We start from the raw sequence: 25,428 nt of genomic DNA, 5'->3' as shown, positions 1-25,428 counted from the left end.
CAAAGATGGCAAATACAACTCAAAAGATAATTGCAATGCTGAAATAAATGTTCACATGTAAAGATAAAGGATTTTATTTTGCCTTTTTACAAGGCCTTGATAAGACCTCACTTGGACTATTGTGCTCAGATCTGGCCTCCAGGTTTCTGATGCGATTCTGGAGAAAGTACAAAGGAGAATGTTAAAAATTATATCAGGATTGTGGAATACTGATTGTGAAGACAGATTGAGAATTTGTAGACCGCAGACACTAGTATACAGGAGAAAGGGGGGGGGAGATATGATTGAGACTTGCAAACTTCTGAAAGGGTCATACATGATTTCTATTGATGAAATTTTTTTAATTTATGAAGGGTGGGAAAAAGACAAGAGAGCATCCTTGGAAGCTGAGAATGAAAGCTGCTAAAAAGAGGGGCGAGGGCTAGATTTTTCTCTCAGAGGGTGGTGCAATATTGGAAAGGATTGCCACATGTACACATTTAAAGATAAGGATATTATTTTGCCTTTTTACAAGGCTTTGATAAGACCTCGTGTGTAAATCTTAAGTGCTGTGAGGACATCATGTTGGAGGCTTAATGGATTTTTTACAACACTCAAAAAGAATTAAAATGGAATTTAATATTTCGTCCTAGTCACTAGGACATCTACGGGGATTACAAAAACAATTAATGTAACATATACACAAATAACAAACAATACTAAGCCCAACCACATGGGTGACACTAAAGTCCTAACTAGGTAGAGCGCCCTCTAAGGGCAGCAGTAGGTGGCCTGGAATGTAAGGTGGGAACTCTAGTGATGAGTGTTTCCCAAATCTCCGGAAGCTTAATGCAACTGTATTTATTGAGATGTGGTTGGTTTTTGAGAGCTGCTGCTGCTTCTAAGAAAAGTCTCTATTTCTTGAATTTGCTGTGGTGGAGCATGGTGGTTTTCTTCCATAATACCGTGTGGGTGGTGTCCAAAACATGGTCAGCGAAGCCTGAATGGCCATAGTTGTGTTTGAAGATGTAAAACTTGTGTTCCTCTAGACGGATGGATGCTGATCTGCCTGTCTGTCCAAAGTACGCCAGCTTACAGGAACAGGGTACTTTGTAAACTCCAGGCAGAGAGAGAGAGAGGAGGGAGCTGATCTTTCGTAGAACGGATAAGGGTAGCAAGTTTGCGGTGGGGCTTATATGCTGTGTGTAGGTTGTACTGTTTTTTTTTCGGATGTGCCACGGATGTAGGGTATGGTGATGGCATTTTTAAAATTTTGTTGACGAGAAGGACGGGGAATGGGGGAGGAGTTGATTTTTTTTTGATACTGTGATCGCTGTAGCCACTGGAGAGGAAAGTGCTGTGTATGTGGTTAAGCTCAGTAGTGAAGGTGGTTCCACTGGAACAAAGATTGTGAGCTCTCTTGGTAAGAGTTTTAATAATGCCATATTGTTGAGAGGGGTGGTGGTGGGAGAGTTTGTGAATGTATCTGCCTGTGTGTGTGTGGGTTTTCTGTATACGGTGAAGGTAAGTGTATCATTAGGCAGGCGTGTGACTAAGGTGTCTAGGAAGGGTAAACAATTGTTCTTTTCTTTTTCCATAGTGAACTGGATTCTTGGATGTAGACTATTGAGATGACTGAGGAAGGAGTCTAACGTGTCTGGGCCATGAGGCCAAATAGAGAACACATCATCTACATATCTTAGCCAGATAGAAGGTTTGAGTGGGGCTGAGTCTATGGCTCGTTTTTCGAAATCTTCCATTAGAAATTGGCAAGGGGGGTGAGAGGGGGGGGAACCCATGGCAGTTCCCTCTATCTGCTTGTAGATTTTGTTGTTCCAAGAGAAATACCCAGAGTTAATGGCAAAGGAAAAGAGATCTAAGATGTCAGAGAGAAAAACGTTTTCTAAGAGAGATAAGGTGTCAATTAAGGGAATATTGGTAAACAAAGAGGAGGTATCAAAGCTTACCAATATGTCTGTCTTATTCAAGGTTACATTTTCTGTGAGGGCTTTAAACTGGGTCGAGTTTTTTTTATATAGGAAGGGGACCTTCCGGTGAGGGGGATCAGAGAGTTGGCCAGCTGTTTAGATAGTCTATAGCAAGGTGCTTGGTGGCATCTACTATAGGCCTGAGTGGGGAATTGGGTTTGTGGAAATTTGGTAAACCGTATATTCAGGGAGGATGGGAGAGGAAAGGTTTAAGTTTTTTCGTGACATCAGGGGGCCAGGAAGATACTTTTTTGAGTAAGATTTTTAGTTTCTTAACTTGTGTTTTTGTGGGGTCGTGTTCTAGCGGGATGTAGGTAGCGCAATCGCGGAGGATAATGTTCATTTTACGATTGTATTCACTGGTATTAAGAATGACTGTGGCATTATCCTTATCCGCTCTGGTGACGATACTTTTTTCTTTACGTAGTTTCAGGAGAGCCGTGCGTTGGGCATATGATAAATTACTTTTTGGCGGTGAAGAATGCGCGAGGATGTTGGCTACGTCAAGTCTGATGTTGTTAGCTATCTCCGACGGTAAGCGACCGATTCCACATTCGATGTTCACCATTACGTCAAGCACCGGCACTTCCTTCAGAGCAACGGCAAAATTACAGCCGATGCAAAGGGCACTGATGGCATCTTCGTTGAGCCTTTTGGAAGAGAGGTTTATTACTGTCTGGAGCGGTTGAATTTGTGGTTGTGGTTTGTTTTTCACAAGGTTGCTATATTTCTTGATGTGTTTATTTTTTATTTTTTGGAATTCTCTCTGTGCAGAGGTTTCCGAAATGCCAGAGAGAATCGACCAAAGTTCAGGGTTAAGAACCGTGGAGAGTTCTGAATGTAAGGAGCCAATGGCAGCGTTCGTCACTGCGAGGGTAGCACGTGTAGAGGCGATTTGCTCGCGCAGTAATGCCCGGCTGGCACGGTTATATATACGAAGTGCTTTTTTGGAATGGAAATTGATCTTCATTTTAACGCAGTTTGGTATCACTCGTGTCACGACATCGTTTTAAAAAGGCCAGCCTATTTAGTTGCCTAGATAGTCGTAGTTTTGACTTACCGTATTGCTTGGATTTGCGTGCTAATTCTTCTCCATGGATGATTAGAATACGTGTGTAGAGGCTTAAGTGCTGTGAGGACATCATGTTGGAGGCTTAATGGATTTTTTACAACACTCAAAAAGAATTAAAATGGAATTTAATACTTCCTATATTTCATCCTAGTCACTAGGACATCTACGGGGATTACAAAAACAATTAATGTAACATATACACAAATAACAAACAATACTAAGCCCAACCACATGGGTGACAATAAAGTCCTAACTAGGTAGAGCGCCCTCTAAGGGCAGCAGTAGGTGGCCTGGAATGTAAGGTGGGAACTCTGGTGATGAGTGTTTCCCAAATCTTCGGAAGCTTAATGCAACCGTATTTATTGAGATGTGGTTTGTTTTTGAGAGCTGCTGCTGCTTCTAAGAAAAGTCTCTCTTTCTTGAATTTGCTGTGGTGGAGCATGGTTTTAAAACGATGTCGGGACACAAGAATGATACCAAACTGCGTTAAAATGAAGATCAATTTCCATTCCAAAAAAGCACTTCGTATATATAACCATGCCAGCCGGGCATTACTCCGCGAGCAAATCGCCTCTACACGTGCTACCCTCACAGTGACGAACGCCGCCATTGGCTCCTTACATTCAGAGCTCTCCACCGTTCTTAACCCTGAACTTTGGTCGATTCTCTCTGGCATTTCGGAAACCTCCGCACAGAGAGAATTCCAAAAAATAAAAAATAAACACATCAAGAAATATAGCAACCTTGTGAAAAACAAACCACAACCACAAATTCAACCGCTCCAGACAGTAATAAACCTCTCTTCCAAAAGGCTCAACGACGATGCCATCAGCACCCTTTGCCTCTGCCGTAATTTTGCCGTCGCTCTGAAGGAAGTGCTGGTGCTTGACGTAATGGTGAACATCGAACGTGGAATCGGTCGCTTACCATAGGAGATAGCTAACAACATCAGACTTGACGTAGCCAACATCCTCGCGCATTCTTCGCCGCCAAAAAGTAATTTATCACATGCCCAACGCACGGCTCTCCTGAAACTACGCAAAGAAAAAAGTATCGTCATCACCAGAGCGGATAAGGGTAATGCCACAGTCATTCTTAATACCAGTGAATACAATCGTAAAATGAACATTATCCTCCACGATCGTGCTACCTACATCCCGCTAGATCACGACCCCACAAAAACACAAGTTAAGAAACTAAAAATCTTACTCAAAAAAGTATCTTCCTGGCCCCCTGACGTCAAGAAAAAACTTAAACCTTTCTGCTCTTGTCCCCCCCTGAATATACTGTTTACCAAAAATCCACAAACCCAATTCCCCACTCAGGCCTATAGTAGATGCCACCAATGCACCTTGCTATAGACTATCTGAACAGCTGGCCAACTCTCTGATTGCCCTCACCGGAAGGTCCCCTTCCTATATAAAAAACTCTACCCACTTTAATTCCCTCACAGAAAATTTAACCTTGAATAAGACAGACATATTGGTAAGCTTTGATATCTCCTCTTTGTTTACCAATATTCCCTTAATTGGCACCTTATCTCTCTTTCTTAGAAAACGTTTTTCTCTCTGACATCTTAGATCTCTTTTCCTTTGCCATTAACTTTGGCATGGTTATATATACGAAGTGCTTTTTTGGAAAGGAAATTGATCTTCATTTTAACGCAGTTTGGTATCACTCGTGTCCCGACATCGTTTTAAAACCATGCTCCACCACAGCAAATTCAAGAAAGAGAGACTTTTCTTAGAAGCAGCAGCAGCTCTCAAAAACAAACCACATCTCAATAAATACTGTTGCATTAAGCTTCCGAAGATTTGGGAAACACTCATCACAAGAGTTCCCACCTTACATTCCAGGCCACCTACTACTGCCTTTAGAGGGCGCTCTACCTAGATAGGACTTCAGTGTCACCCACGTGGTTGCTTAGTATTGTTTGTTATTTGTGTATATGTTACATTAATTGTTTTTGTAATCCCCATAGATGTCCTAGTGACTAGGATGAAATATAGGAAGTATTAAATTCCATTTTAATTCTTTTTGAGTGTTGTAAAAAATCCATTAAGCCTCCAACATGATGATAAGACGTCACTTGGACTATTGTGCTCAGATCTGGTTTCTGATCTAATTCTGGAGAGAGAACAAAGGATATAATTGGATGTTGTGAGTGCAAGCAGTGCGAATGAATTCAAGAATAAGTATGATAGCTGGTGTATTGTATGTAGTATGTGGCCTCCCTCGATGAGTCTGACTCTTAATAATAATATATCCTTGTCAAATGATCACTCAGTAGCTCAAAAATTTTGTTTGCCTCCAATTCCTATCTACCATATGCAGTCATTAAAGTTATCCTTGCATGATCAATTCTTCCTTTTACTTACCATATAACAAAAAAAAAACTCTTTGGTATTTCTTTTTGCCTGTTCAATTTCTTCTCAATCTGATTTTGCATTGCTTGCCATGCTAGTCACCTTTCTTGCCTAATCTTTATACTATTCATTTATACTTGCCTAAACTTTATACCCTCCACAACATTTTCTTTGTTTACAGCTCAAGCTTAATGATACTACTCATCTAACTCCTGCTCAATTTATTCTCCTGATTTGTGCATATAATGTAATATTGTTTCCTCTGGATACTTCTTGACTATCCCCATGCAAGATCTTTATGCAATGAAGAATAAAGATCTGCATGAGGATTTATAAGTTTTAAGTTGTGCGCCTTCGAACCTGGGATGTGAATCATTCCCCTGTCCAGCGTATCCATGCTATACTGTATATGCTCCCTGCCCATTAGTCACTTAGTAGGCATTTTGGTTATTAGATCGACTGTTGCAGGGCTTGTATCAAAGCTTGTGTTCAAATAACCCTTATTTCATTTTGGTCACAAAATGAAAGAGTAGCGATGCTGGCAATTTGGATATGCCAAAGAGAAGCTGTAAAGTACTTCCTTTAAGTAAAAAAGGTTCTGAACTTCATAAGGAAAGAAAAAAAAAAAATCATATGGTGAGGTTGCTAAGATTCCATTCTTCTTCATGTAGCTTCCTCAGTGAGAGGGTGCAGCACCATGTCCTTCCAGTTCTCTGTTGGTGGCTTTCCTTTTTGTTTCTGCATAGCCATGTGATCCTGTCCATGATTTTATATCTTCAAGCCATGTCCTTCATTTTTTGACTCTTGAACCTTTTCCCATAATTTTTCCTTCTAAAACTTAATATCCTCTGTCCTGCTGAACCTCTCAGTACATGTCCTGCCAATTTCATCTTTCTCTGGATCATTTCCTGTAATAAAGATCTATATTCTCATTCTCTGTAGAACAAATCCCATGTTCTGTCCATGGGATTTTCAGAGCTCTCCTATAGCACCACATTTCAAAGGCCATTATTACTCTCTTCTTGAATATCCAGGTCTCACTTCCATATGTGAAAATTGGCCACACTAATGTTCTCATCATTCTTTTCTTTGTTCCATTCACATAACTTTCATTATAGTGTATTGTTCTATTTTATTATTAGTTATTGTTGTTAATCTCTTACTGTGCCTAATTTATGAATTAAACTTTATCATAAGTACATACGTATAGGGAAAAAACATAGTATTATAATAACTAAAACACTTTTTTTGAATGTTAGTCAAGTGGGTTTTTAATTTGTCCTACATGTTTTGCCGATTTTTGCTATCGGCATCTTCAGGGAATACAATTGGTAAGCTATATGAAGGTAACAGACTAGGTTTTTAACCGACAGTTCTAATTCATACAAAATTAGTATTGTGCAGGACAATGCGCGTGTCTCGGGAACATGATTTATTTGTTATGAGACATGATATAATTTGCGTGACAGTTCATTTCTTTGATGTTTAGTGATCTGATTAAAGCTTTCCAAATTTCTGGTAGGATTAGACCTCTATTCTTGTTTAGGTTTCCTGTTGAACAGGTGACCGTAGCAGCCTCTTTGAAGGTTCTGAAATGGTAGTTCTCTTCTATATAGGGCATATGACTCTTATCCCACTCAATGAGATGGTTGGTAGAGGCAAAGTGGCAAGAAAGGCCCGAAATATCTTGTCTGTTGTTTCTGACATATCCTATGCGTTCTTTCTGTCTCATTTCGAAGCTTCTAGAGGTCTGACCAACGTAACTAACACCACAGGAGCAAGGTATATTATATATTCCAGAGTACTTGTAGAATGGATGAGGGTTTTTCGGTGATCTTAAAAATTTCCAAATAGTATTGACTGGCTTGAATGCTACTCTAATATTGTGTGGTTTTAGAAGGATAGTCAATTTTTTGAAAATGCTGCTGACAAATGGAATAGTTATAGTACTGATGTATTGGGTGTCATCACGTTGTCTTTGTGGTATATCCGAAAAGAGGATATTGTTGCAGAGTCTTTTAGGATAACCATTTAAGGATAGCTCTCTGGATATTGTAGTTAATTCTTTTTGTAAGTCATCTTGGTCTGTTGTGTAATGTATAGCTCTTTTCTTAAGTATATAGATAATGCTAAGTTTCTGGGATATATGATGAGACGAGTTGAAATGGAGGTAACATCCAGTATTTGTAGTTTTCTACATACAGACAGGTTGATACTGTTATTGGTGTTTTTTTATTTTTTTTTTTATTAGGATGTCTAGAAATAGAAGTTTTTCATCTTTTTCAATTTCTAATGCGAATTTGATGGTATGGTGGAAACTATTGATTTGGTTGAGATAATCCATTAGTTCTTTTGTATGATTCCAAATGATAAAGATGTCATCAACATATCTGTACCAAGTTTTCGGTTTTGGGGTAATTTGGGATAACATTTTATCCTCTAGGTCTTCCATGAATTAGTCAGCACAAGAAGAGAGGGGACTACCCATGGCTAATCCAGTAAGTTGTTTGCAGACTGTTTTTTGCCAAATGAAATAGCTCGAAGTTAAACAATGGTTGAACAAAGTAGTGAAGTTTCTTGGGAACAATTGTCTAAGATGTTGATGACTTCCAACAACAGGAATGTTTGTAAACAGAGATGTGACATCAAGGCTTGCTAGTATATCATCTTCAGATATAGGGATATTTTTCAATAAAATGTTGCGAGTTTTTAATATAAGTATCTGAGTTGTGGATGTGTTGTAAAATCTTGGCTAGATATTTAGACAGTTGGTAAGTAGGAGAATAGATTCCATCAACTATTGGACGTAATGGTATACCTTCTTTATGTATTTTAGGAATGCCATACAATCTTGGAGTCAACGGGTGCATGGATTTTAGCTTTCTTATCAAGTCTATAGGCCAGTTAATCATTCCACGTAATAGTTCATTGGTGTTATGGTTTTTTTGCGTAGCATCTGTACTGAGGACATCATAGACAGACGATAATAATCTGATAATAGATTTTTTAATTTTTTCTTCATAATCTTTTGTATTTAAGATAAGAGTATTGTTGCCTTTGTCAGCTTTAAGTATGATGATGTCTTTATTATTCCTTAATTTGAGTAGTGTTCTTCTTTCCATTTGGTTAGAGTTGGTGTTAGGAGATCTTGACAGAGCAGAAAGGATTATGCTGCTTTTTAGTCTTAAGTCATTAGCTATTGGGTGTGGTAGCAATGAGATGGCTTTTTCTATGTTGCAGATGAACTCTATTTTAGGAATAGCAGTAGGTTTTAAGGCAAAATTGAATCCTTTTTTGAGAATTGAGATATCAGGTTTTGCTAAAATGTGTTTAGATAGGTTTATTATCACTTGGTTATCTGGTAGAGACGGTTTAGAGTTAATGTGATTATCATACAGCAAGTTGAATTTATCAATTCAATAGCAAAAATCGGTGAAACATGTAGGACAATAAATTAAAAACCCACTTGACTAACATTCAAAAAAGTGTTTTAGTTATTATACAAGTAGTCAAGGAAGAAAATCACTATAGTATATATAAGTTTTGGCACTATCCGAGGTTTCAGGTATCCACTGAGGATCTTGGAACATATCCCCTGCAGATAAGGGGGGGGGGGAAACTACTGTATCAAAAACAAATTTAGAGACAGTTCATTATACACTACTACATAGTCTTACTAATCTGTGTGCTCTAGCCACCCAAGTGTATTTATGAAAATGTCTAGAAAGAATACAAAATTTTAAATTTTTAATTAGTCATTAATTTTGAGTAATAAGACTGTTGTTCTTAAAAGAAATGCAACAGGAAATACAAAATAAAGCTGACATTCATCTGCCCAGTAGTAGTGATCAAGTTCTTCCACTTATCTTCTCTAAGTATTTATCCAAGCTTCAAGAACCATGTCAAAAACCCAAGCAGCTCATTTTTCGAGCTTAGTGGATCCACATTCATATCAACTTATCGGTCATTTTAGCTAGTTAAGATGTGTCATTCATGAACATTCCTACTGGAGAACCTCAACCACCACGAAGATTCTCACTTGACACCAAATCTTTTCCAACATTGCCTTTTACCCCCCCCCCCCCAGGAAAGGAAAGTTATTTCCAGAAACAGTTTAGCAATGATCTCCTTGATATTGCCTCCCAGTGCAAGAGGCTAGAGATCACACTGGGTCCTCTCATCCCTACTGAACACACCTGACTGCTATTTCTCACCTGTGGATTGTTTTTATGACCATAATTTGATGACCCAATGGATCTAGACTCTGCCAGCAGGACAATGCCCTATTATGTCACTAGGCTCGCATTGCACAATCATTGTTCTTTGAACAATGATTGTCCATATCCATTTGAACATATCCAGGTGTGTTCTCCTGATCTGAATCTAATCAAACATATGTGGGATCATGTGGAATGTAGCATCTGCCAGCCAACATCAAACACTTTGCTCAGTAACTGGCATCTACAACTACATTATTCTTTCTGGTTGGTTCAAAATAGCTCTGAACCAGTAGCGCAGTCAGGATTTAATCTTGGGGGGGGGTTGAGAATACACACTATGCATTACATACAATCTATGACTGAGCATCTGCAATGATTACTAATTCATAAGCAGCATAGAAATAGAAGACATGACACAACATAAATTTAAAAAAAAATGAAATTTTAGATAAGATTTTTGGAAAATTTTCTAGTTTTCTTTTCTTTGGAGAAGGGAAGGGGCCCCTGTTTCCCCCCCCTCTGGGTGCACCACTGCTCTGAACACATTCCTTGATCTAGTGGAATCAATGACAAGATGGGTGTAAGCAATTATCTTGGCCATAGGAAGCCCAACATATTATTAAGTAGGTTATGTTTTGTATTATAAGTGCATATAGTGCAATTTTAAAACCAGTGAAATATTATTCATATACTGCTGAAAAGCTTATGTTGGAAGAAGGTTTGAAATTCATAAACACATATTGACAATGTCACCTTAAACAGAATCCAGGACCTCATACTCCATAACATCTGGAATCAATACATTTATTACTTATTAAAGTTCTGTTATATCAACAACCATCTAAATCCATTTCACAACAATATTTTTTGCTTGATACGTCAAAGGATGCAAGACTAATTTGTATTATTAATATTAGGTGTTTCAAAAAACTGTCAGAACTTCTAAGAGTTTTGTATATTCAGTGGAAGATGTCTGTTTCTACAACAGATCTATGAGTAAATCCTGCAACTATAGTTTGAATTGACTTACTCTAAACCAAAACACACTGCTTCAAAAATTTTAATCAGGATCCTAAATATAAAGTTTTTGAAACAATTCTTCCAGCTAGAGTGGAGAAGTAAGTTGCATACAGACAAATCTAATAGGCCTATTAGATTTTTTTTTTAAAATTTTTATCCTGCAATTTCTAAAAAAAAAAAAAAAAAACAGCTGAAATGTTACATTTCATATCATTGAATATGAATTATACATATTTATGAATTTAGGGACACAAAACACACGTGTTGAAAAGATTATTTTACTGATTAATAATAAAATAATAACTTTACGTTTTTAGCAACCACGAAGAAAAATCTCAATACAAGACTTGGTGAAGTGTTTTTTTTTTCCTCTCCTGAACATTCAATAGCAACCTGTACTGTACAAATCCAGAAGATAATCTTAATATAACAATATAAACTGTATAATTCCAGAAGAATCCTAGTATGCGAGGACTTCAGAGTTTAGTGGAGTTTATTTTATTTATTTAATTTTTTTTTTTCACTAGAGGGCAGGCTAAGAAAAAAGATTGGTTAACAACATAGATGTAATTTACTTGTATAGAGTGCAACAGCATGTAGCTTGTTCTTATACACATGTATCCTTCTAAAGATGACCTCCATACAGGGGTTGAAACGTAAAGTTGTTATTATTAATCAGTAAAATAATCTTTTCAACACGTGTTTTGTGTCCTTAAATTCATAAATATGAATGCTGATCACCGTGTAACCTTAAAAGAAAGAGTCATAATCTATGGAGATGTGACCCACAAGCAGTGCAGCCTCTACGGTAAACTAAAGATCCACTGTTCCACGTTAATTGACTGGCCTTTTTGAAACGATGTAGAGACAGCAATTTAATACCAAACTGCATTAAACTAAAGATGAAATTTACATCAGCTAAAGTGCTCCGGATCTATGCCAGGCTAGAAAAAGCCTTGTTAAGAGAACAAATTCACGAGACACGAAAGAACTTAGCATCGACCCAAGTCAAAGTGTTACAACTGAAATTTGAGCTATCCAGTTATGTTAATCAGGAAATTTGGAATATTCTAGACAGGATCACAGATGACTCGGCCAAGCACCTATTACCAAAAACAAAGAACAATTAATAACAAAGTTTCAAGCATTAAAACTAGAGGAAAGCACAAGATAATTACGATGCCATAACGGAAGGAGCAGCCAACTGCCCAACAACGCAGTTAGGAGCAACCAACCACCATCGGACCACTGTCTGGTTATCAACCAATCAGATTACAACCTCACACAAAGTGAACTCTCACTACTGGAGAAAGGTTTAAATTACGGCATTGCTCCGAGGTCAGTAAATAAACTAGATATAATATATATCAAGAGAGGTTTAAGATCCCTCCCCGCCAATTTAGCTGACAAAATACGGATGGAAACTGCCTGTTTACTAAATTCAACCAAAAAATTAAGCAGCAACCTAAACAAAGTGGATAAACTGGCCCTCAAATCCCTTAAAAATAACCATGACATTATTATCACAAAAGCCGATAAAGGGAATGCCATTGTTGTTTTAAATCAGACAACCTACATTGAAAAAAAATGAACTATTTGGTATCGGACCACAACACCTACTAAATGGTAAATTACAACCCCACACAACGTAACAAAAACTACTGAACTACTTAAATCAGTTAACACGTGGCCGGAAGAAACAATTAAAAAATTAATACTGCAGTATGCCCACGCATCTGCCAAAAGTATACAAAACAGACACGCCAATACGTCCAATTGTGGAAGGAATTGACAGTCCAAATTACTACTCAGCCAAAAAATTAGCAGCCACACTCAAGGAATTGGTTGGTCATTCCCCTTCCTACATAAAAAATACACAATTCATAAACAAAAATAAAAATGTTACACTCAACGACCAAGATCTATTAGTCAACTTTGACATAACTTCCCTTTTCACCAATGTCCCAATCAATGATACTATCCTACTCTTACAGAAGATATTTCCACACGACATCACGGCCCTCTTTGCCCTCTGCTCCGGATATTTCATGTGGCAAAACAATTTTTACCTTCAAAAAGAGGGTACAGGCATGGGCTCATCACTCGCCCCCCCCCCAATAGCAAACTTTTATATGGAAGATTTTGAGCAACAAGCTCTAGAATCGGCGTGCCTAAAGCCCAAAATTTGGCTCAGATACGTCGACGATATTTTCACCATTTGGCCCCACGGCCGCCAAGCACTAGATACATTCCTTAGCCACCTGAACAAACAACACAAACACATCCAATTCACCACTGAAATTGAAAAAAAAAACTCTTCCGTTCCTAGACACTTGTCACACGTCTTCCTTCAGGCTGTCTCTCCTTCTGTTTACCACAAACCTACACACACAGACCAGTACATACACAAAACTTCTTATCACAACCCAACACAAAAACTAGGGGTCATAAGCACCCTTAAACAGAGCTCAAACCATTTGTTCAAATGAACAAGCTCTTAACCATGAATATGAGACCATCAAACATACCTTTATAAAAAATGGATACAGTATAAAAACCATTCACAAGATCCTCCACAAGATACCACTAATAACAAAAAAGATTTCAAGAGTGCTATTGCTATACCATATGTTAGAGGCATTTCAGAAAAAATAGACAGAACACTACACAAATACAACATCAAAACCACCTTTAAATCCCCTGACAAAATTAAGACACCTACTCAGTTCTTCCAAGGATCCCCCTGTCACACTTAGCCCACCCAGGGGTTTACAGAATAAATTGCACATGTAACATACCATACATAGGGGAAACATGGAGAATCATCCCAATCAGAAAGGATGAACACAAACATCACATAAAATACCTCCATTTTGGAAAAACCGGCCTTTCTGACCACGCACTCCAAACATACCACAGAATTGACTGGAAAGGTACTAAGTCCTTACACCACACCAAAACCTGGTTCGAGCAGAAATTCAAGGAAGTATGTGAAATGCTCAAACATGACCCGAATCTGAATAAAAATGATGGGCTAACAATTCCAAGAATGTGGAGGACCCATCTACAATCTTCATAGCAACCACGAAGAAAAATCTCAATACAAGAAGACTTGGTTGAGTATTTTTTTTTTCTCTCCTGAACATTCAATAGCAACCTGTACTGTACAAATCCAGAAGATAATCGCAATATAACAATATAAACTATATAATTCCAGAAGAATTCTAGTACACGAGGACATTAGCAGAGTTTAGCGTAGTTTTTATTTAATTTAATTTAATTTTTTTTTTTTTTTTTTTTTTTACTAGAGGGCAGGCTAAGAAAAAAGATTAGTTAACAACGTAGATGTAATTTACTTGTATAGAGTGCAACAGCATACAGCTTGTTCTTATACACATGTATCCTTCTGAAGATGACCTCAATACAGGGGTCGAAACTTAAAGTTATTATTAATCAGTAAAATAATATTTTCAACACGTGTTTTGTGTCCCTAAATTCGTAAATATGAATGCTGATTACCGTGTAACCTTAAAAGAAAGAATTGATATGAATTAATTTGCTATTGCAAAGTAAATTACAGACAAGTTATATTCTTATTTTAATCCTTTATGCAAGCATGAGAAAGTGTGAAGTTTGTTTACTGATTAAGCTACTTTTAACAAAGTAGCCACTTTTTTTTTTTTTTTTTTTTTTTTTTTTTTTTTTAATCATAGTGTGTATTTTACTTTGTAAAAAGCAAAACGCTTCCTACAGATATTTTAACAAGGGGATACTATTCTGCTACCTGTATATGGAGAACCTGATTTCTACATTGATTTGACTCTCACCAGAACTCCCACTGCAGAAGCCTCAATAATGGTCAAAAGCTGATCTGAGCAGTGATCATGGAAGACACAATGCATGTCAATATGTTTGATGTGTTGTGCATTATGGGATACTAAGACAAGTTTGTTATGAAGTCATCCGTCTTCAATATAAGTAACCTAGTTGTGAAGAAACTGATTGCATTAAACAAGTTTGTGCATGCTTAGAGAAGGAAAAACTAGAATAAAGATGGTTACAAAGTAAATTACATAAGACAAGTGGAGGAAAAACAAACAAAAAAACTTTCTGTAACTGTTGTAAATAGTTATAGAAAGTATAGTACAAAAAACGTTTTTTATGCTAATAAAATTTGTTTATGTTGAAAATGATTGTACTCATCATTCTACTAAATATTAACAAGACTACATGAAATATTCACCAAGATTCTAGTTATCCTATTTCTACCATTTCCTTCAGGAAATTTTACATAAACATGCTTCTCACCAGTATACTGACCTACTGTAATTAGTACCACTTCACTATAAAAGCATTTCTTATAAATACAAGCTGTTGTTAGTAGAAAAGATTATAATGATGTTGATAGTAAACAGAATTCTGCAACTTAAAATTACTTACAATGACTAAATTTGGGAAATCTTTCCAAAATTCTGCATTCGGTAGAACTTCAATACCTTGAGCACCATTACAGAATTTCCATATGATGCCAAGGATTAAATAGGCTAAGAGCAGAGTAAAAAATCTGGAAGTAGTGGGGGAAAATGTTCAGTAATGAAGAAACTAATTTAAAAAATAAATTGTTAAAACATAGTATACTTTTTATCACTATTCAAATAATGACAAAAAAATAAAATAAAATAAACTCTTTCCAATGTAGTAGCATGCTTAAAGAAAATGTGTTGAGCTGGTTGAAACAAAATAGGCTTAACGTAGTGAATTGGGAGAAGGTTTTCTGCATGGAGAATACAAAACCAGAAAATGGCAAGTATAGAAAAATGATCAAGGCTGTTAATTGGGAATTATGGTTGAAACAACTAAAGCTATGAAGGAAGCATAGCTATGTCTGTTAACTGTAGTTTTATGGCCAGTTCTTTTTTATAGAGGGAAAAATCTGAATCTCCAGGAGGGAGAACTCTTGTATGAAAGCTTGGCTTGAGCATTTTATGGGACAAAGAGAATCATCACCATAACACTATATATACATATAACACATACATACTTTAAAAACGAGACTGCAACAGATCATAATCTAATAATTTCATTTGAAATCTATTCGGCTTCTCTTCCCAATTGGTTTATTAAACAATGAGGATCTCATAACATGACTGAATGGAGATCTGATGCTAATATTACACTAGGGAATCGATTTATACAATGTAATAATGAGATATGGTGTGACTGCACTATGAGAGAATGATTTGTGGTTTCATGGTGCAAGGACATCAAAGGTTATGCTTCACCAGGATGTAGGTCACAGCAATAAACAGGGTATTAATAAATAAATTAGTTACAAGGAGATAAATTAGTGAATAAGATCAAATATATGTAAAAAAAAAGTGAAGTATTTGCATAATAAAAAAGTATTAAGAAATAGTTAAGATAAATGAGTAAATAAAATTTATGCAAAAGGCTTAGGATCGACAATGCAGTATCTACATAAATAAAATTTATAATCAAATATGTTTAAGTAAATTAATTCATTATAAAAATTTAAAAATGCTATCAGACTCAAATAAATTGCATGACATCTGCTTGAGTGTATAGGGTTCTGCCAGATAAGTAAAAATGACCTTCTCTCATGAGAAGTGCCAGCACTCCACCAGATTATGACTAACGGTGAAAAGAGTGTTGCATTTATTACACATCTGTGCATCATCAGCCCTCAATAAATAATGTGTAAGATGATTGACCTATGAGGAGACTAACAAGAACAACTTCCTCTCTTCTGAACCTATGTTGATTAGACTGCCAATGTTTAATTTCAGGCTTAATCTCATGCAATTTTTTTGTCAGTGCTTCCTGCCAGGAGTACTGACATTGGGCAATTAACTTTGATTTTATAAACTGTACATGGTCAGTATATAGAGCTGTCAAACAGCATGTAGAAAAAAAATATGAGCTGATCTAGTAGCTAATCTGCTATGTCATTGTCCTTAATTCCAATGTGGCTAAGAATCCAGCACAATCAAACATCAAAATTAAGGGTCTTTATTTTGTACGAAAATTTGTAACACCTCACAAAGCAATGGATGTGGATTATGTGCAGAAAGGAGATACCCTGTAAAGAACTCTTTTTTACAGGGTATCTCCTTTATATAAAATACAGGTCGTTTAGTAGGAATTTTTTTTATATATACACCAGTGCAAGTCGAATGGCATGCAACTCTGCTGTATAATTAATGCAATCAAATGGAATGGTTGGAGATAGTAATTTTAAGAACTACATGCACAGCCAACAAAGATCTCAGATCTTGAACCATCAGTATAGATGGGCAAGAAATTGCAGTGGGCTGCTCTGTCTGTATTCAATGATTGAAGGTACACGGATGATGTATGAAACTTGTAGTTGACAAAGATGTAAAAAGAAAAGTACACAACAGTATAGAATACTCAGTAAAATTATAAAAAATGAATACAGAAAGGCTAAAGACAAGTGACTAAATGAAAAATGTAAAGAAATAGAGGAATTGGACAAGAAACACAATAATAAATAAATGCATAAATCAATGCAAGCTCTGACAAATAAAAAGAAAAATTTTAATCATAATCTTTATATAAAAAATCAAAATGGAAAAATGCTACTAGAAACACAAGATATCATAAAAAGATGGAAAGAATATGGAAAAGAACTGTTTAACTCTGATCACACAGACACACCAGATATACAAAATATGGATGGTGAACTAATTACATATGCAGAATTAGAGCATATTCTAAGTCAAATGAAAACAGGTAGAACATCAGGCTCTGACCAGATCCCTATCTAATTGTTAAAGAAAGTAAATGAAAACACACTTAATGACCTAAAGGTTATTTTTAATAACATTTATGGTATAGCATACATCCCTGATGATCAAAGGATGAAACTTAAGTATTTTGGACATCTAACTAGACAAGAAGGCATTCAGAAATTAATATTAGAAGGAAAACTGGATAGAAAAAGATGGAGAGGTAGACCCAGAAGAATATGGTTTGAAGACATTAAGGACTGGACTGGCTTTAATTACCATAAATGTTCCAGAGCAGCAAAAGAAAGAAAAAAAGTTCCATGACATGATTGCCAACCTCCTCCTAGGGGGATGACACTTGAAGAAAGTGAGAAGTTGCAGGATGGGGTGCAGACCTGCCATGGAGGAATGATTGTTGGAAGTTTTTCCACTTGGTTATACTATAAGTTAAAGATACCAAGAAATTATATACTGTGCGACCACAGATGCGAGACCCCCTCAAAACTTCTACGCAAAGCCGTAGTCATGGGTGTGCGAACTGTGTGGTGGCACAGGGCCCAACAAAGCGCAAAAAATTGAAAAAAGAAAATGAATTATTTTTTAAAAATTATTATATAAATTAATATTGTAATTATTATATAGAAAAATATATGTATATAATTTTACAACCAACTATTGTTGTTATAGTAAACAAAACAAGATAGTAGCACTAGAGCATTAGTATTTGAAACTACTCAAAGATATAACAATATCATACAACATAGTGTTAAATAGGGAAAAGTGCATTTTAAAACAGGTTTTTAATAATTTTAAGGAGTTTTTTGATTTTAGTTTATGATTTTATGAACAAGCAAGTATATATACATACTGTCATGGAAATTTTTTTTGTTTGACATCACTTGCAAAACATCTTAAAAAGTATATTTTGTAAACTGGTTTTAGGTTATCCAACATCAGAATTTTTTTTCAATAGCAGTTTTCAATCTATATTAGATTTATTTATTTTCTAATATTATCTATTTTAGATATATTTTATTTATCAGGTAAGTAATTTTGTTTTAGTTTATTAACTTATTTTATAATTAAATCTATCTTATTTAATTCTAGAGTATGACTAGTCGTGAGAGAGATTATTATGGAAGAAAATACCCAAGTGGACATGAAAAATGAAAGCGAAAACAAGAAAAAGAAGCGGCTGAGGAAGAACGTCAAAAGAAATTAACTGTTTAAATTTATGAAGTTGAACTCATATTTGTTCAGATATATCAGTTGATAACGGGAGTTCTGAAATAACTACCAACAGTTCTTCGGCTTCAACATTAATTAATAATGAGAGTTCTGAAATACTCAAAGGAAGCGGAGAACATGACGCGTTTGGTCAAACAATGAGTATTGAAGATCCTAAAACTGAGACTCCAGAGGAAGGTGAACTATTTATTATTGATGATCCAGCAACATGGCTCAAAATTTTGAACAGCGCAACACTAACACAAATTGTACAGCGTGGTCCACATTATCTCCGACTGAAAATGATTTTCCAAAAGATGACAAGAGGTGTTTTTCCATTGCTCACTATGTTAGGACAATTGCAAACTGAGAGAAGCAAAACAGAAGATGGCTTGTATATTCAAACTCTGCCAACTGTATTTTTTGAAAATTATTTTCTCCTGATGATAATTTTTTTTTTTTTTATCTAATAATGGCTTTTCTGACTGGCAACATGCAAGTAAAAGATTAAAGTCGCACGAACGATATCACGGACATGCATTTCATGTCCATGAATACATGCACATGAAATGCATGTTTTCATGGACACAAATGGAGTGTAACTTAAAAAAATCACATTTTTCAATTGATCAGGCAAATCAAAATGTCAAAATTTGAAGCAGAACGGTTAAGAAATGTTTCAAGATGAATAGTAGCAGCAATTCATTCTTTATCCGAACATAATTTAGCTTTTAGAGATACTTTTGATACTTTGTACACAGCCCATAATAGTAATTTTTTTTTTGGAATTATAGAATTGTAGAATTTGATCCACTTTTAAAAGATCATTTAATGCGATGTTCGGGGAAAAAAAAAATTATAGGCAAGAAACAAAATTCTTATCTACCACCCATTGTGCAATGAATTAATTGTTGATATGGGAACCAAAATTCAACAATATTGAATTTTGTTGAATATGATACAACAGGCAAAATACTATTCAATAATTCTCGATTGTACTCCTGATGTTTGTCATCGGGAGCAAATTTCAGTAATTTTTAGATTTTTTACACATATTTGAAGCAAATAATGAAATTCTTGAACACTTTTGACATTTTTAAAAACTAATGACACTACTGGTAAAGGTATATATATGAAAATATAAAATCACTTTTGAATAAATTAAATCTTAAATTGTCAGATTGTAGAGGCCAAAGATATGATAACAGAGCAAATATGAAAGGAGTATATAAGGGAGTCCGTACTTGCATTTAAAAAAAAAAAAAAAAAAAAGCATTTTATACTCCTTGCACCAGTCATAATTTAAATTTGATTTTAGAGGATGTTGCAAAATCATCAATTATAGCAATGCTAGGTTATACAAAAAATATATACATTATTTGCTGCCTCACCTTCACGTTGAGACATTAAAAAAAAATTGTTAAACAATTAACTTCAAAACTGTTATGTGATACAATATGGGAATGTATAATAGAATCAGAGCTATACGTTTTCAAATTCCAGAATTTTTAAATGCACTAAAAGAATTATTTTAAACTGCATCAGATAATACTATCAAAGTAGAAGTGGTTTCAATATATGAACAAATAGATTCATTTTAGTTTATACTAAGCCTTGTAATTTGGTATGAGCTTTTGTCAAAAATTAATTTAGTAAGTAAAGTATTACAAAATGCAAAAATTCCCATAGACATAGCAACTAAGCATATTAAAGAGTTAGTGCAGTACTTTGAAGAGCAGAGAATATCAGGATTTGATAACTGTTTTGAGATTGCTAAAGAACTGTCAAATCTATTAGAAATAGAAATTAAATTTAAAGAAAGTAGAGTACTTACGACCAAATATGTTTAGTTTAAAAAGTAGAGTATGTGAAAGAAAATTATTTTTTGATTATGAATGAAACGCCTGATGAATCACACATAAGTGATAACAAAGATAATTTTAGGATAAATTTCTTTTTTGTAATTTTAGATACTGCTCTACAATCTGTCAAAAAAAGATTTGAGTTGTATGAAACTCACGAAAAATCATTTTGGATTTCTTTACGATATAAAATTAGTAAGAAAAATGACAGAAAATGAATTAAAATCTTGTTGCAAACAGCTATATCAAAAATTAAATACAGATATTGATGAATCTGAATTTTACAATGAATTAATTATTTTTAGAAATATTGTTCCAGAAGATGCACTCATTTATATTTTAAAATTCATAATTGCAAATAATTTGCCAGATATTTATCCAAATATTACTACGACATTTAAAATATTATTGACCAGTCCAGTTACAGTCGCATCGGCAGAAAGGTCATTTTCCAAATTAAAATTAATAAAAACATATTTGCGATCATCTATGTCTCAAGAACATTTGTCGTCCCTGGCAATAATATCTATAGAGCATGAAATTGCAAAAAAATTGAATTTTGACAGAGTTATAAATGATTTTATTGATAAGTGCATTAGGTTAAATAAAATTTAATATATTAAGATTTCTTTTAATCTAATAAGTTGTTATACATATATTTCATTCTTTATAGTAAAAATGGATATTTTTTATTTTTATATTATTATTTATATTATTAAATAAATCATTGTTCTGGTGTATTTATGATAATGTGTACTTACATAATAAAATAATATATCATGTACATAAACACATTTTTTTAACTAATTTTTTCCCTTTACTTAAACTGATGCTAAAGGGCATACTTGTTTATGTGCATAAATATTTTTTATATTTGATTTAATTAACGAGATATTCTTCCATTTAATATTTCCATAAATGTTACTAACTTTCAGGGGCCCCACTTTTCCATTTCGCACAGGGCCCCACAAAATATAGAAATGGGCCTGCTTCTGCGCATGTCAGAAGAAAGCGAATCCATTTCGATAATAGGGCAATCAATGCGTTTCATGGATTAGTGTTTATTATTATAAGTCAGAAAATTAGCTTTTCTTTTATGAAAATTCTAGTTTTTAAAGTGGTAACTATTTTGCTTGTACAACAGTTGGAAATTTTAAATATAAAGCACGTGATTTTGCGTGTTGGTAATGAATTCGTACATCGCCTTATTCTTTTCTCCCCTTCAACATGAATTGACTTTTCTTGGCACATTGCCAGCCGAGGGTCTCGGATGTATTGTCAGACAGTATTTGGTTTAATCCTTTATTCATGTGTAAGCAAACAAAGTTTGCAGCTGAAATATCAGGACTAGGGTAACTCATATAGAAGCTAATGGCTTTACATCATTTGCCTTAGTATCCCATAATGCAAAGCACATATCCTTACAGATATCTATAGCCCTAGTCCTTGAGAAAAAAAAAAAAAAAAAAAAAAAAAAAGGCTAGTCCTGATTATATTTCAGGTGCAAACTTTGTTTGCTTACACTTGGATAAAGGATAAAACCAAGTATATAAATTGGCCAGCCTGGCTGGCTGAGTGGTTAGTGTATCTGCTCTCCAGTCAAAAGGCTACGGGTTTGAATCCTGCCATGGATGTTTGTGACTGTCTGTGGAAAAACTAGTGGTGGTTGGCGGTAGATAGAGTTGGTGTTGTCAGTTGTAGAGCAGGTGCCTTCCCTCGATGAGTCTTTGGACTCCTTGGATGTGTCCAAGTAATAATAATAATAATAATAATAATTTCTTGGTATCTTTAATGGAGGAATGATATTTTGTTTGGTGCAAGTAATTGTCAACATTCACACCAATAGCTTCCATAGCCTCTTTAATGTACATATACACATACCAAAAGAATGAATGGGAACCTGACATATGTGATACTGGATTTCCCAATGTAGAGAGAAGAGGCTAGTCCTGTAGTAATCTGGAAAGAACTATTTTTAGGACACAAGAGAAATATTTTCATCTAAGAGAGTGGGGAGAGGATTCATTTGACTGAACAAGGACTTTGAATGGATGATGTGCAAAAAAAAAAAAAAAAGCACCAGTAGCTATACGAATACCCTATTGATGAATAAGGTCCAACTGTAACAATAATCATTGCACCAATTGGAATTGAGCCCTCACGTAATAATAAACACTCTAAATATAAAAAAAAATATTACATAGATAATCTCTAATCTCATTAGAAATTATCAGCTTCTAATAAGTACAATTTTCAAATAGTTTACATTTTATTTTGACAATAATAATATCAATAACTGGCACATCAAGTGCTAATGCACATGTTATGAAACCAAAACTGATCTGATCCTGTGGCGTCCTTTCTTTGAGAGGGTTGCAACTGATTACTAAGGAGATAGTGATGCAAGGTGGTTTCCAGTTGCCTTCCTTGCCGTATTTTTACGACTGTAGCTTGTGTGTTCACGGGTCCGATTTGCCTGCTTGTGGGATGAAAAATCCCAGATAAACTGGTGGAAAAAACCCTGCTGTCCAAGACTAGCTAACTTGGTTATGGCTGAGAAAGATCCTTAAGCTCCTCACGTCGTCGACGGGAACTGAACCTAGGACACTCCTTCCCCAGGCATATGGTTGCAAAGCGCAAAGCCACTCAGCTAACCGTGCAGAAGAAACCAAAACTAATATCGTACTAATAAAAACAATTTGAAGGTTATTCATAATTTTAAATTATGACTATTTTTACATCAGTCTCATCTTTCTCTCAATTTTTTTTGAAAAAATTTCTAAATATTTAACCTATATCTAACAAAACTTAATTCTTATTCCTAGATCTTAAATAAGGTTCCTGCTGATCATTATTTATAATCATTGAATTGGTCCTAGTTTCAGAATCATTTGATGCTAGAGATAATTGGGAATTTACCTCTTTCAATTCATTGTACTTACAAATCTCATTTCTGTACTCTTCAAATATTTCACTTTTTAATTAGAATCAAATTCTACAGGTTTCTGAGATTCTTTATCTTTACTAAAGTAAATAGAGGTATTTTCGCATTCCTCTGATTTATTTAATTCTAAGTTAACTAACCTAACCTATGATATTCTGCTATTATTTCATCCATGTTAGTCTTTTTGATTATCATCACTCTTATGTCGTACATTATCTGAGTTATGTAAGCTGAGGTTCTAGAATTTCTTGCATTACGTTTTGTTTTACCCAAATTTAATATTCTCCTTTGCTGTGTGTTTGAATTACGAGGTTTCAAACTATTCCCTTTCCTACTATCTGACTGTGAATGAGATGCACAATTAGTATCAGGAAAACAACTCTCATCTTTCAATATTTTATTAACTTTGCCTCTTAACATAATTAAATGTTTACTCTCTAAAAAGTACCTTTTAACCTATCAGAGTGTACATTTATAATTTTACTAGGTTTTTCTGACATCTTGAATCCTAAAATTCACAGGAGAAAATTGGTCTAGAATTCTATATGGACCTGAAGCTTTCCTTGCTAATTTCCCAACCATTTTTATACTAGATTTATCATCTAACAATACTAAATCTTCTGGTGCAAAAGACACCTTATGAAATGATTAATATACTGTCTGTTTTTTTTGTGAACTTTATTTACTTATTTCACCTACTAAACTATGAGTAATGGAAAATTTATCTACTACTGTTTCCAGGTACTCATTTAATACTATCGTATCCTGTATTAGGAATGATAAGTTCATTTGGAAAGAATGGATCAAAACCATATAAAGCAAAAAATGGTTTTTCTTTGATAGCAGAATGAAAAGCAGATCTGCATGCAAATAATGCTTGAGAAAGATGTGTCCCAATTTTAGCATTTGCCAGATTGGAAAGTATTTGCTTTATATTACCACTGCACTGTGGGTGGTAAGGTGTAGTAAAAATCTTCCTAACACTGAGTAATTTACAGATTTAATAACAGCAGTTCAGGTGTAAGATTTGCTCTTGATCTGAAAGTAAGGTTTGAGGAGTTCCATATCTATTGTACAAATAATCCTATTCAAGAACTTTCTTGCAATAGTCTTTGTAGTTTGATCCTTCATTGAGACTGCTTCAGGAAATCTAGTTAGCATATCTATGGCTACTAGAATATACTTATTGCCTTTTTTTTTAGTGGTTGTCAGTGGACCTACTACATCAATAGCAACAGCCTGAAAAGGTCTCGTTGGGATTGGAAACGTTGTAGTTTTCCTCTGAAAGGGGATCTTAATTGGCATTTAAGGCATGATTTGACACATGTGAGTAGTCACTCTTCATACCTTTCCAAATGTAGTTGTCCTTTATTTTTTCCTAGGTTCTAGAAAATCCTTGGTGTCCTGCAAATTCAGAATCATGGTAAGTGTACATAAGCCAAGGAATTATTTGAGTTGGTGTCAGTATTTTTACTTTCAACCTCTCTTCTTCCATTTGTCTAGATAAGATTAATTCATCTTTATCTAAATATATGTTTTCCAGATTTAAAAATGTATCCAATTGAGTTTCACCTCTCAATACTGCTTCATACATAGCTTTGAGTATGGGATCATCTTTCTGAACTTGAACAATCTCATCCTTTTCCCAGATTTGGGAAATAGGTTCCTTATCTATCTTATGAATAAGATTCAATTTGGGCTTCTCTTCATCTTGATTTAAATGGTTATTCGTAGATAATTTATCATCATCAGATCCTAGAGATCTAGATAAGTAATCTGCTACTATATTTCTTTTTCCTGGAATATAAGCCACAGCAATAATATATTCCTGCAGTTCCAGTGTCCACCTAATTATACGCTGATTTTTATCCTTTATAGTACTTAGGAATGACAGGCTGGTGATCAGCTCTTATTTTAATAGGTTATCCTAACAATAAGTATCTAAATTTTCTCAATGGAAAAATTATTGCTGCTGCCTTC

General features: G+C 34.9%; 1 protein-coding gene across 1 annotated transcript in view; it reads right to left on the bottom strand.

Moving 5' to 3' along the window:
- Positions 1-25,428, bottom strand: part of LOC150105643 (uncharacterized) — a 116,038-nt gene that overhangs the window by 3,796 nt on the left and 86,814 nt on the right. The window contains exon 6 of the mRNA XM_090394966.1: positions 15,086-15,209. Within this exon, the coding sequence (XP_090251092.1) occupies positions 15,086-15,209 (124 nt within the window). The remainder of the gene's footprint in view (positions 1-15,085; positions 15,210-25,428) is intronic.

The sequence above is a fragment of the Typopeltis vanoorti genome, chromosome 6, assembly GCF_054136105.1.
Source record: "Typopeltis vanoorti isolate ZY-2024b chromosome 6, IOZ_Tvanoo_1.0, whole genome shotgun sequence".
NCBI lineage: Eukaryota > Metazoa > Arthropoda > Arachnida > Uropygi > Thelyphonidae > Typopeltis > Typopeltis vanoorti.
Note: the sequence above shows the minus strand (reverse complement) of the source record. Positions and strands in the feature narration are given on the sequence as shown.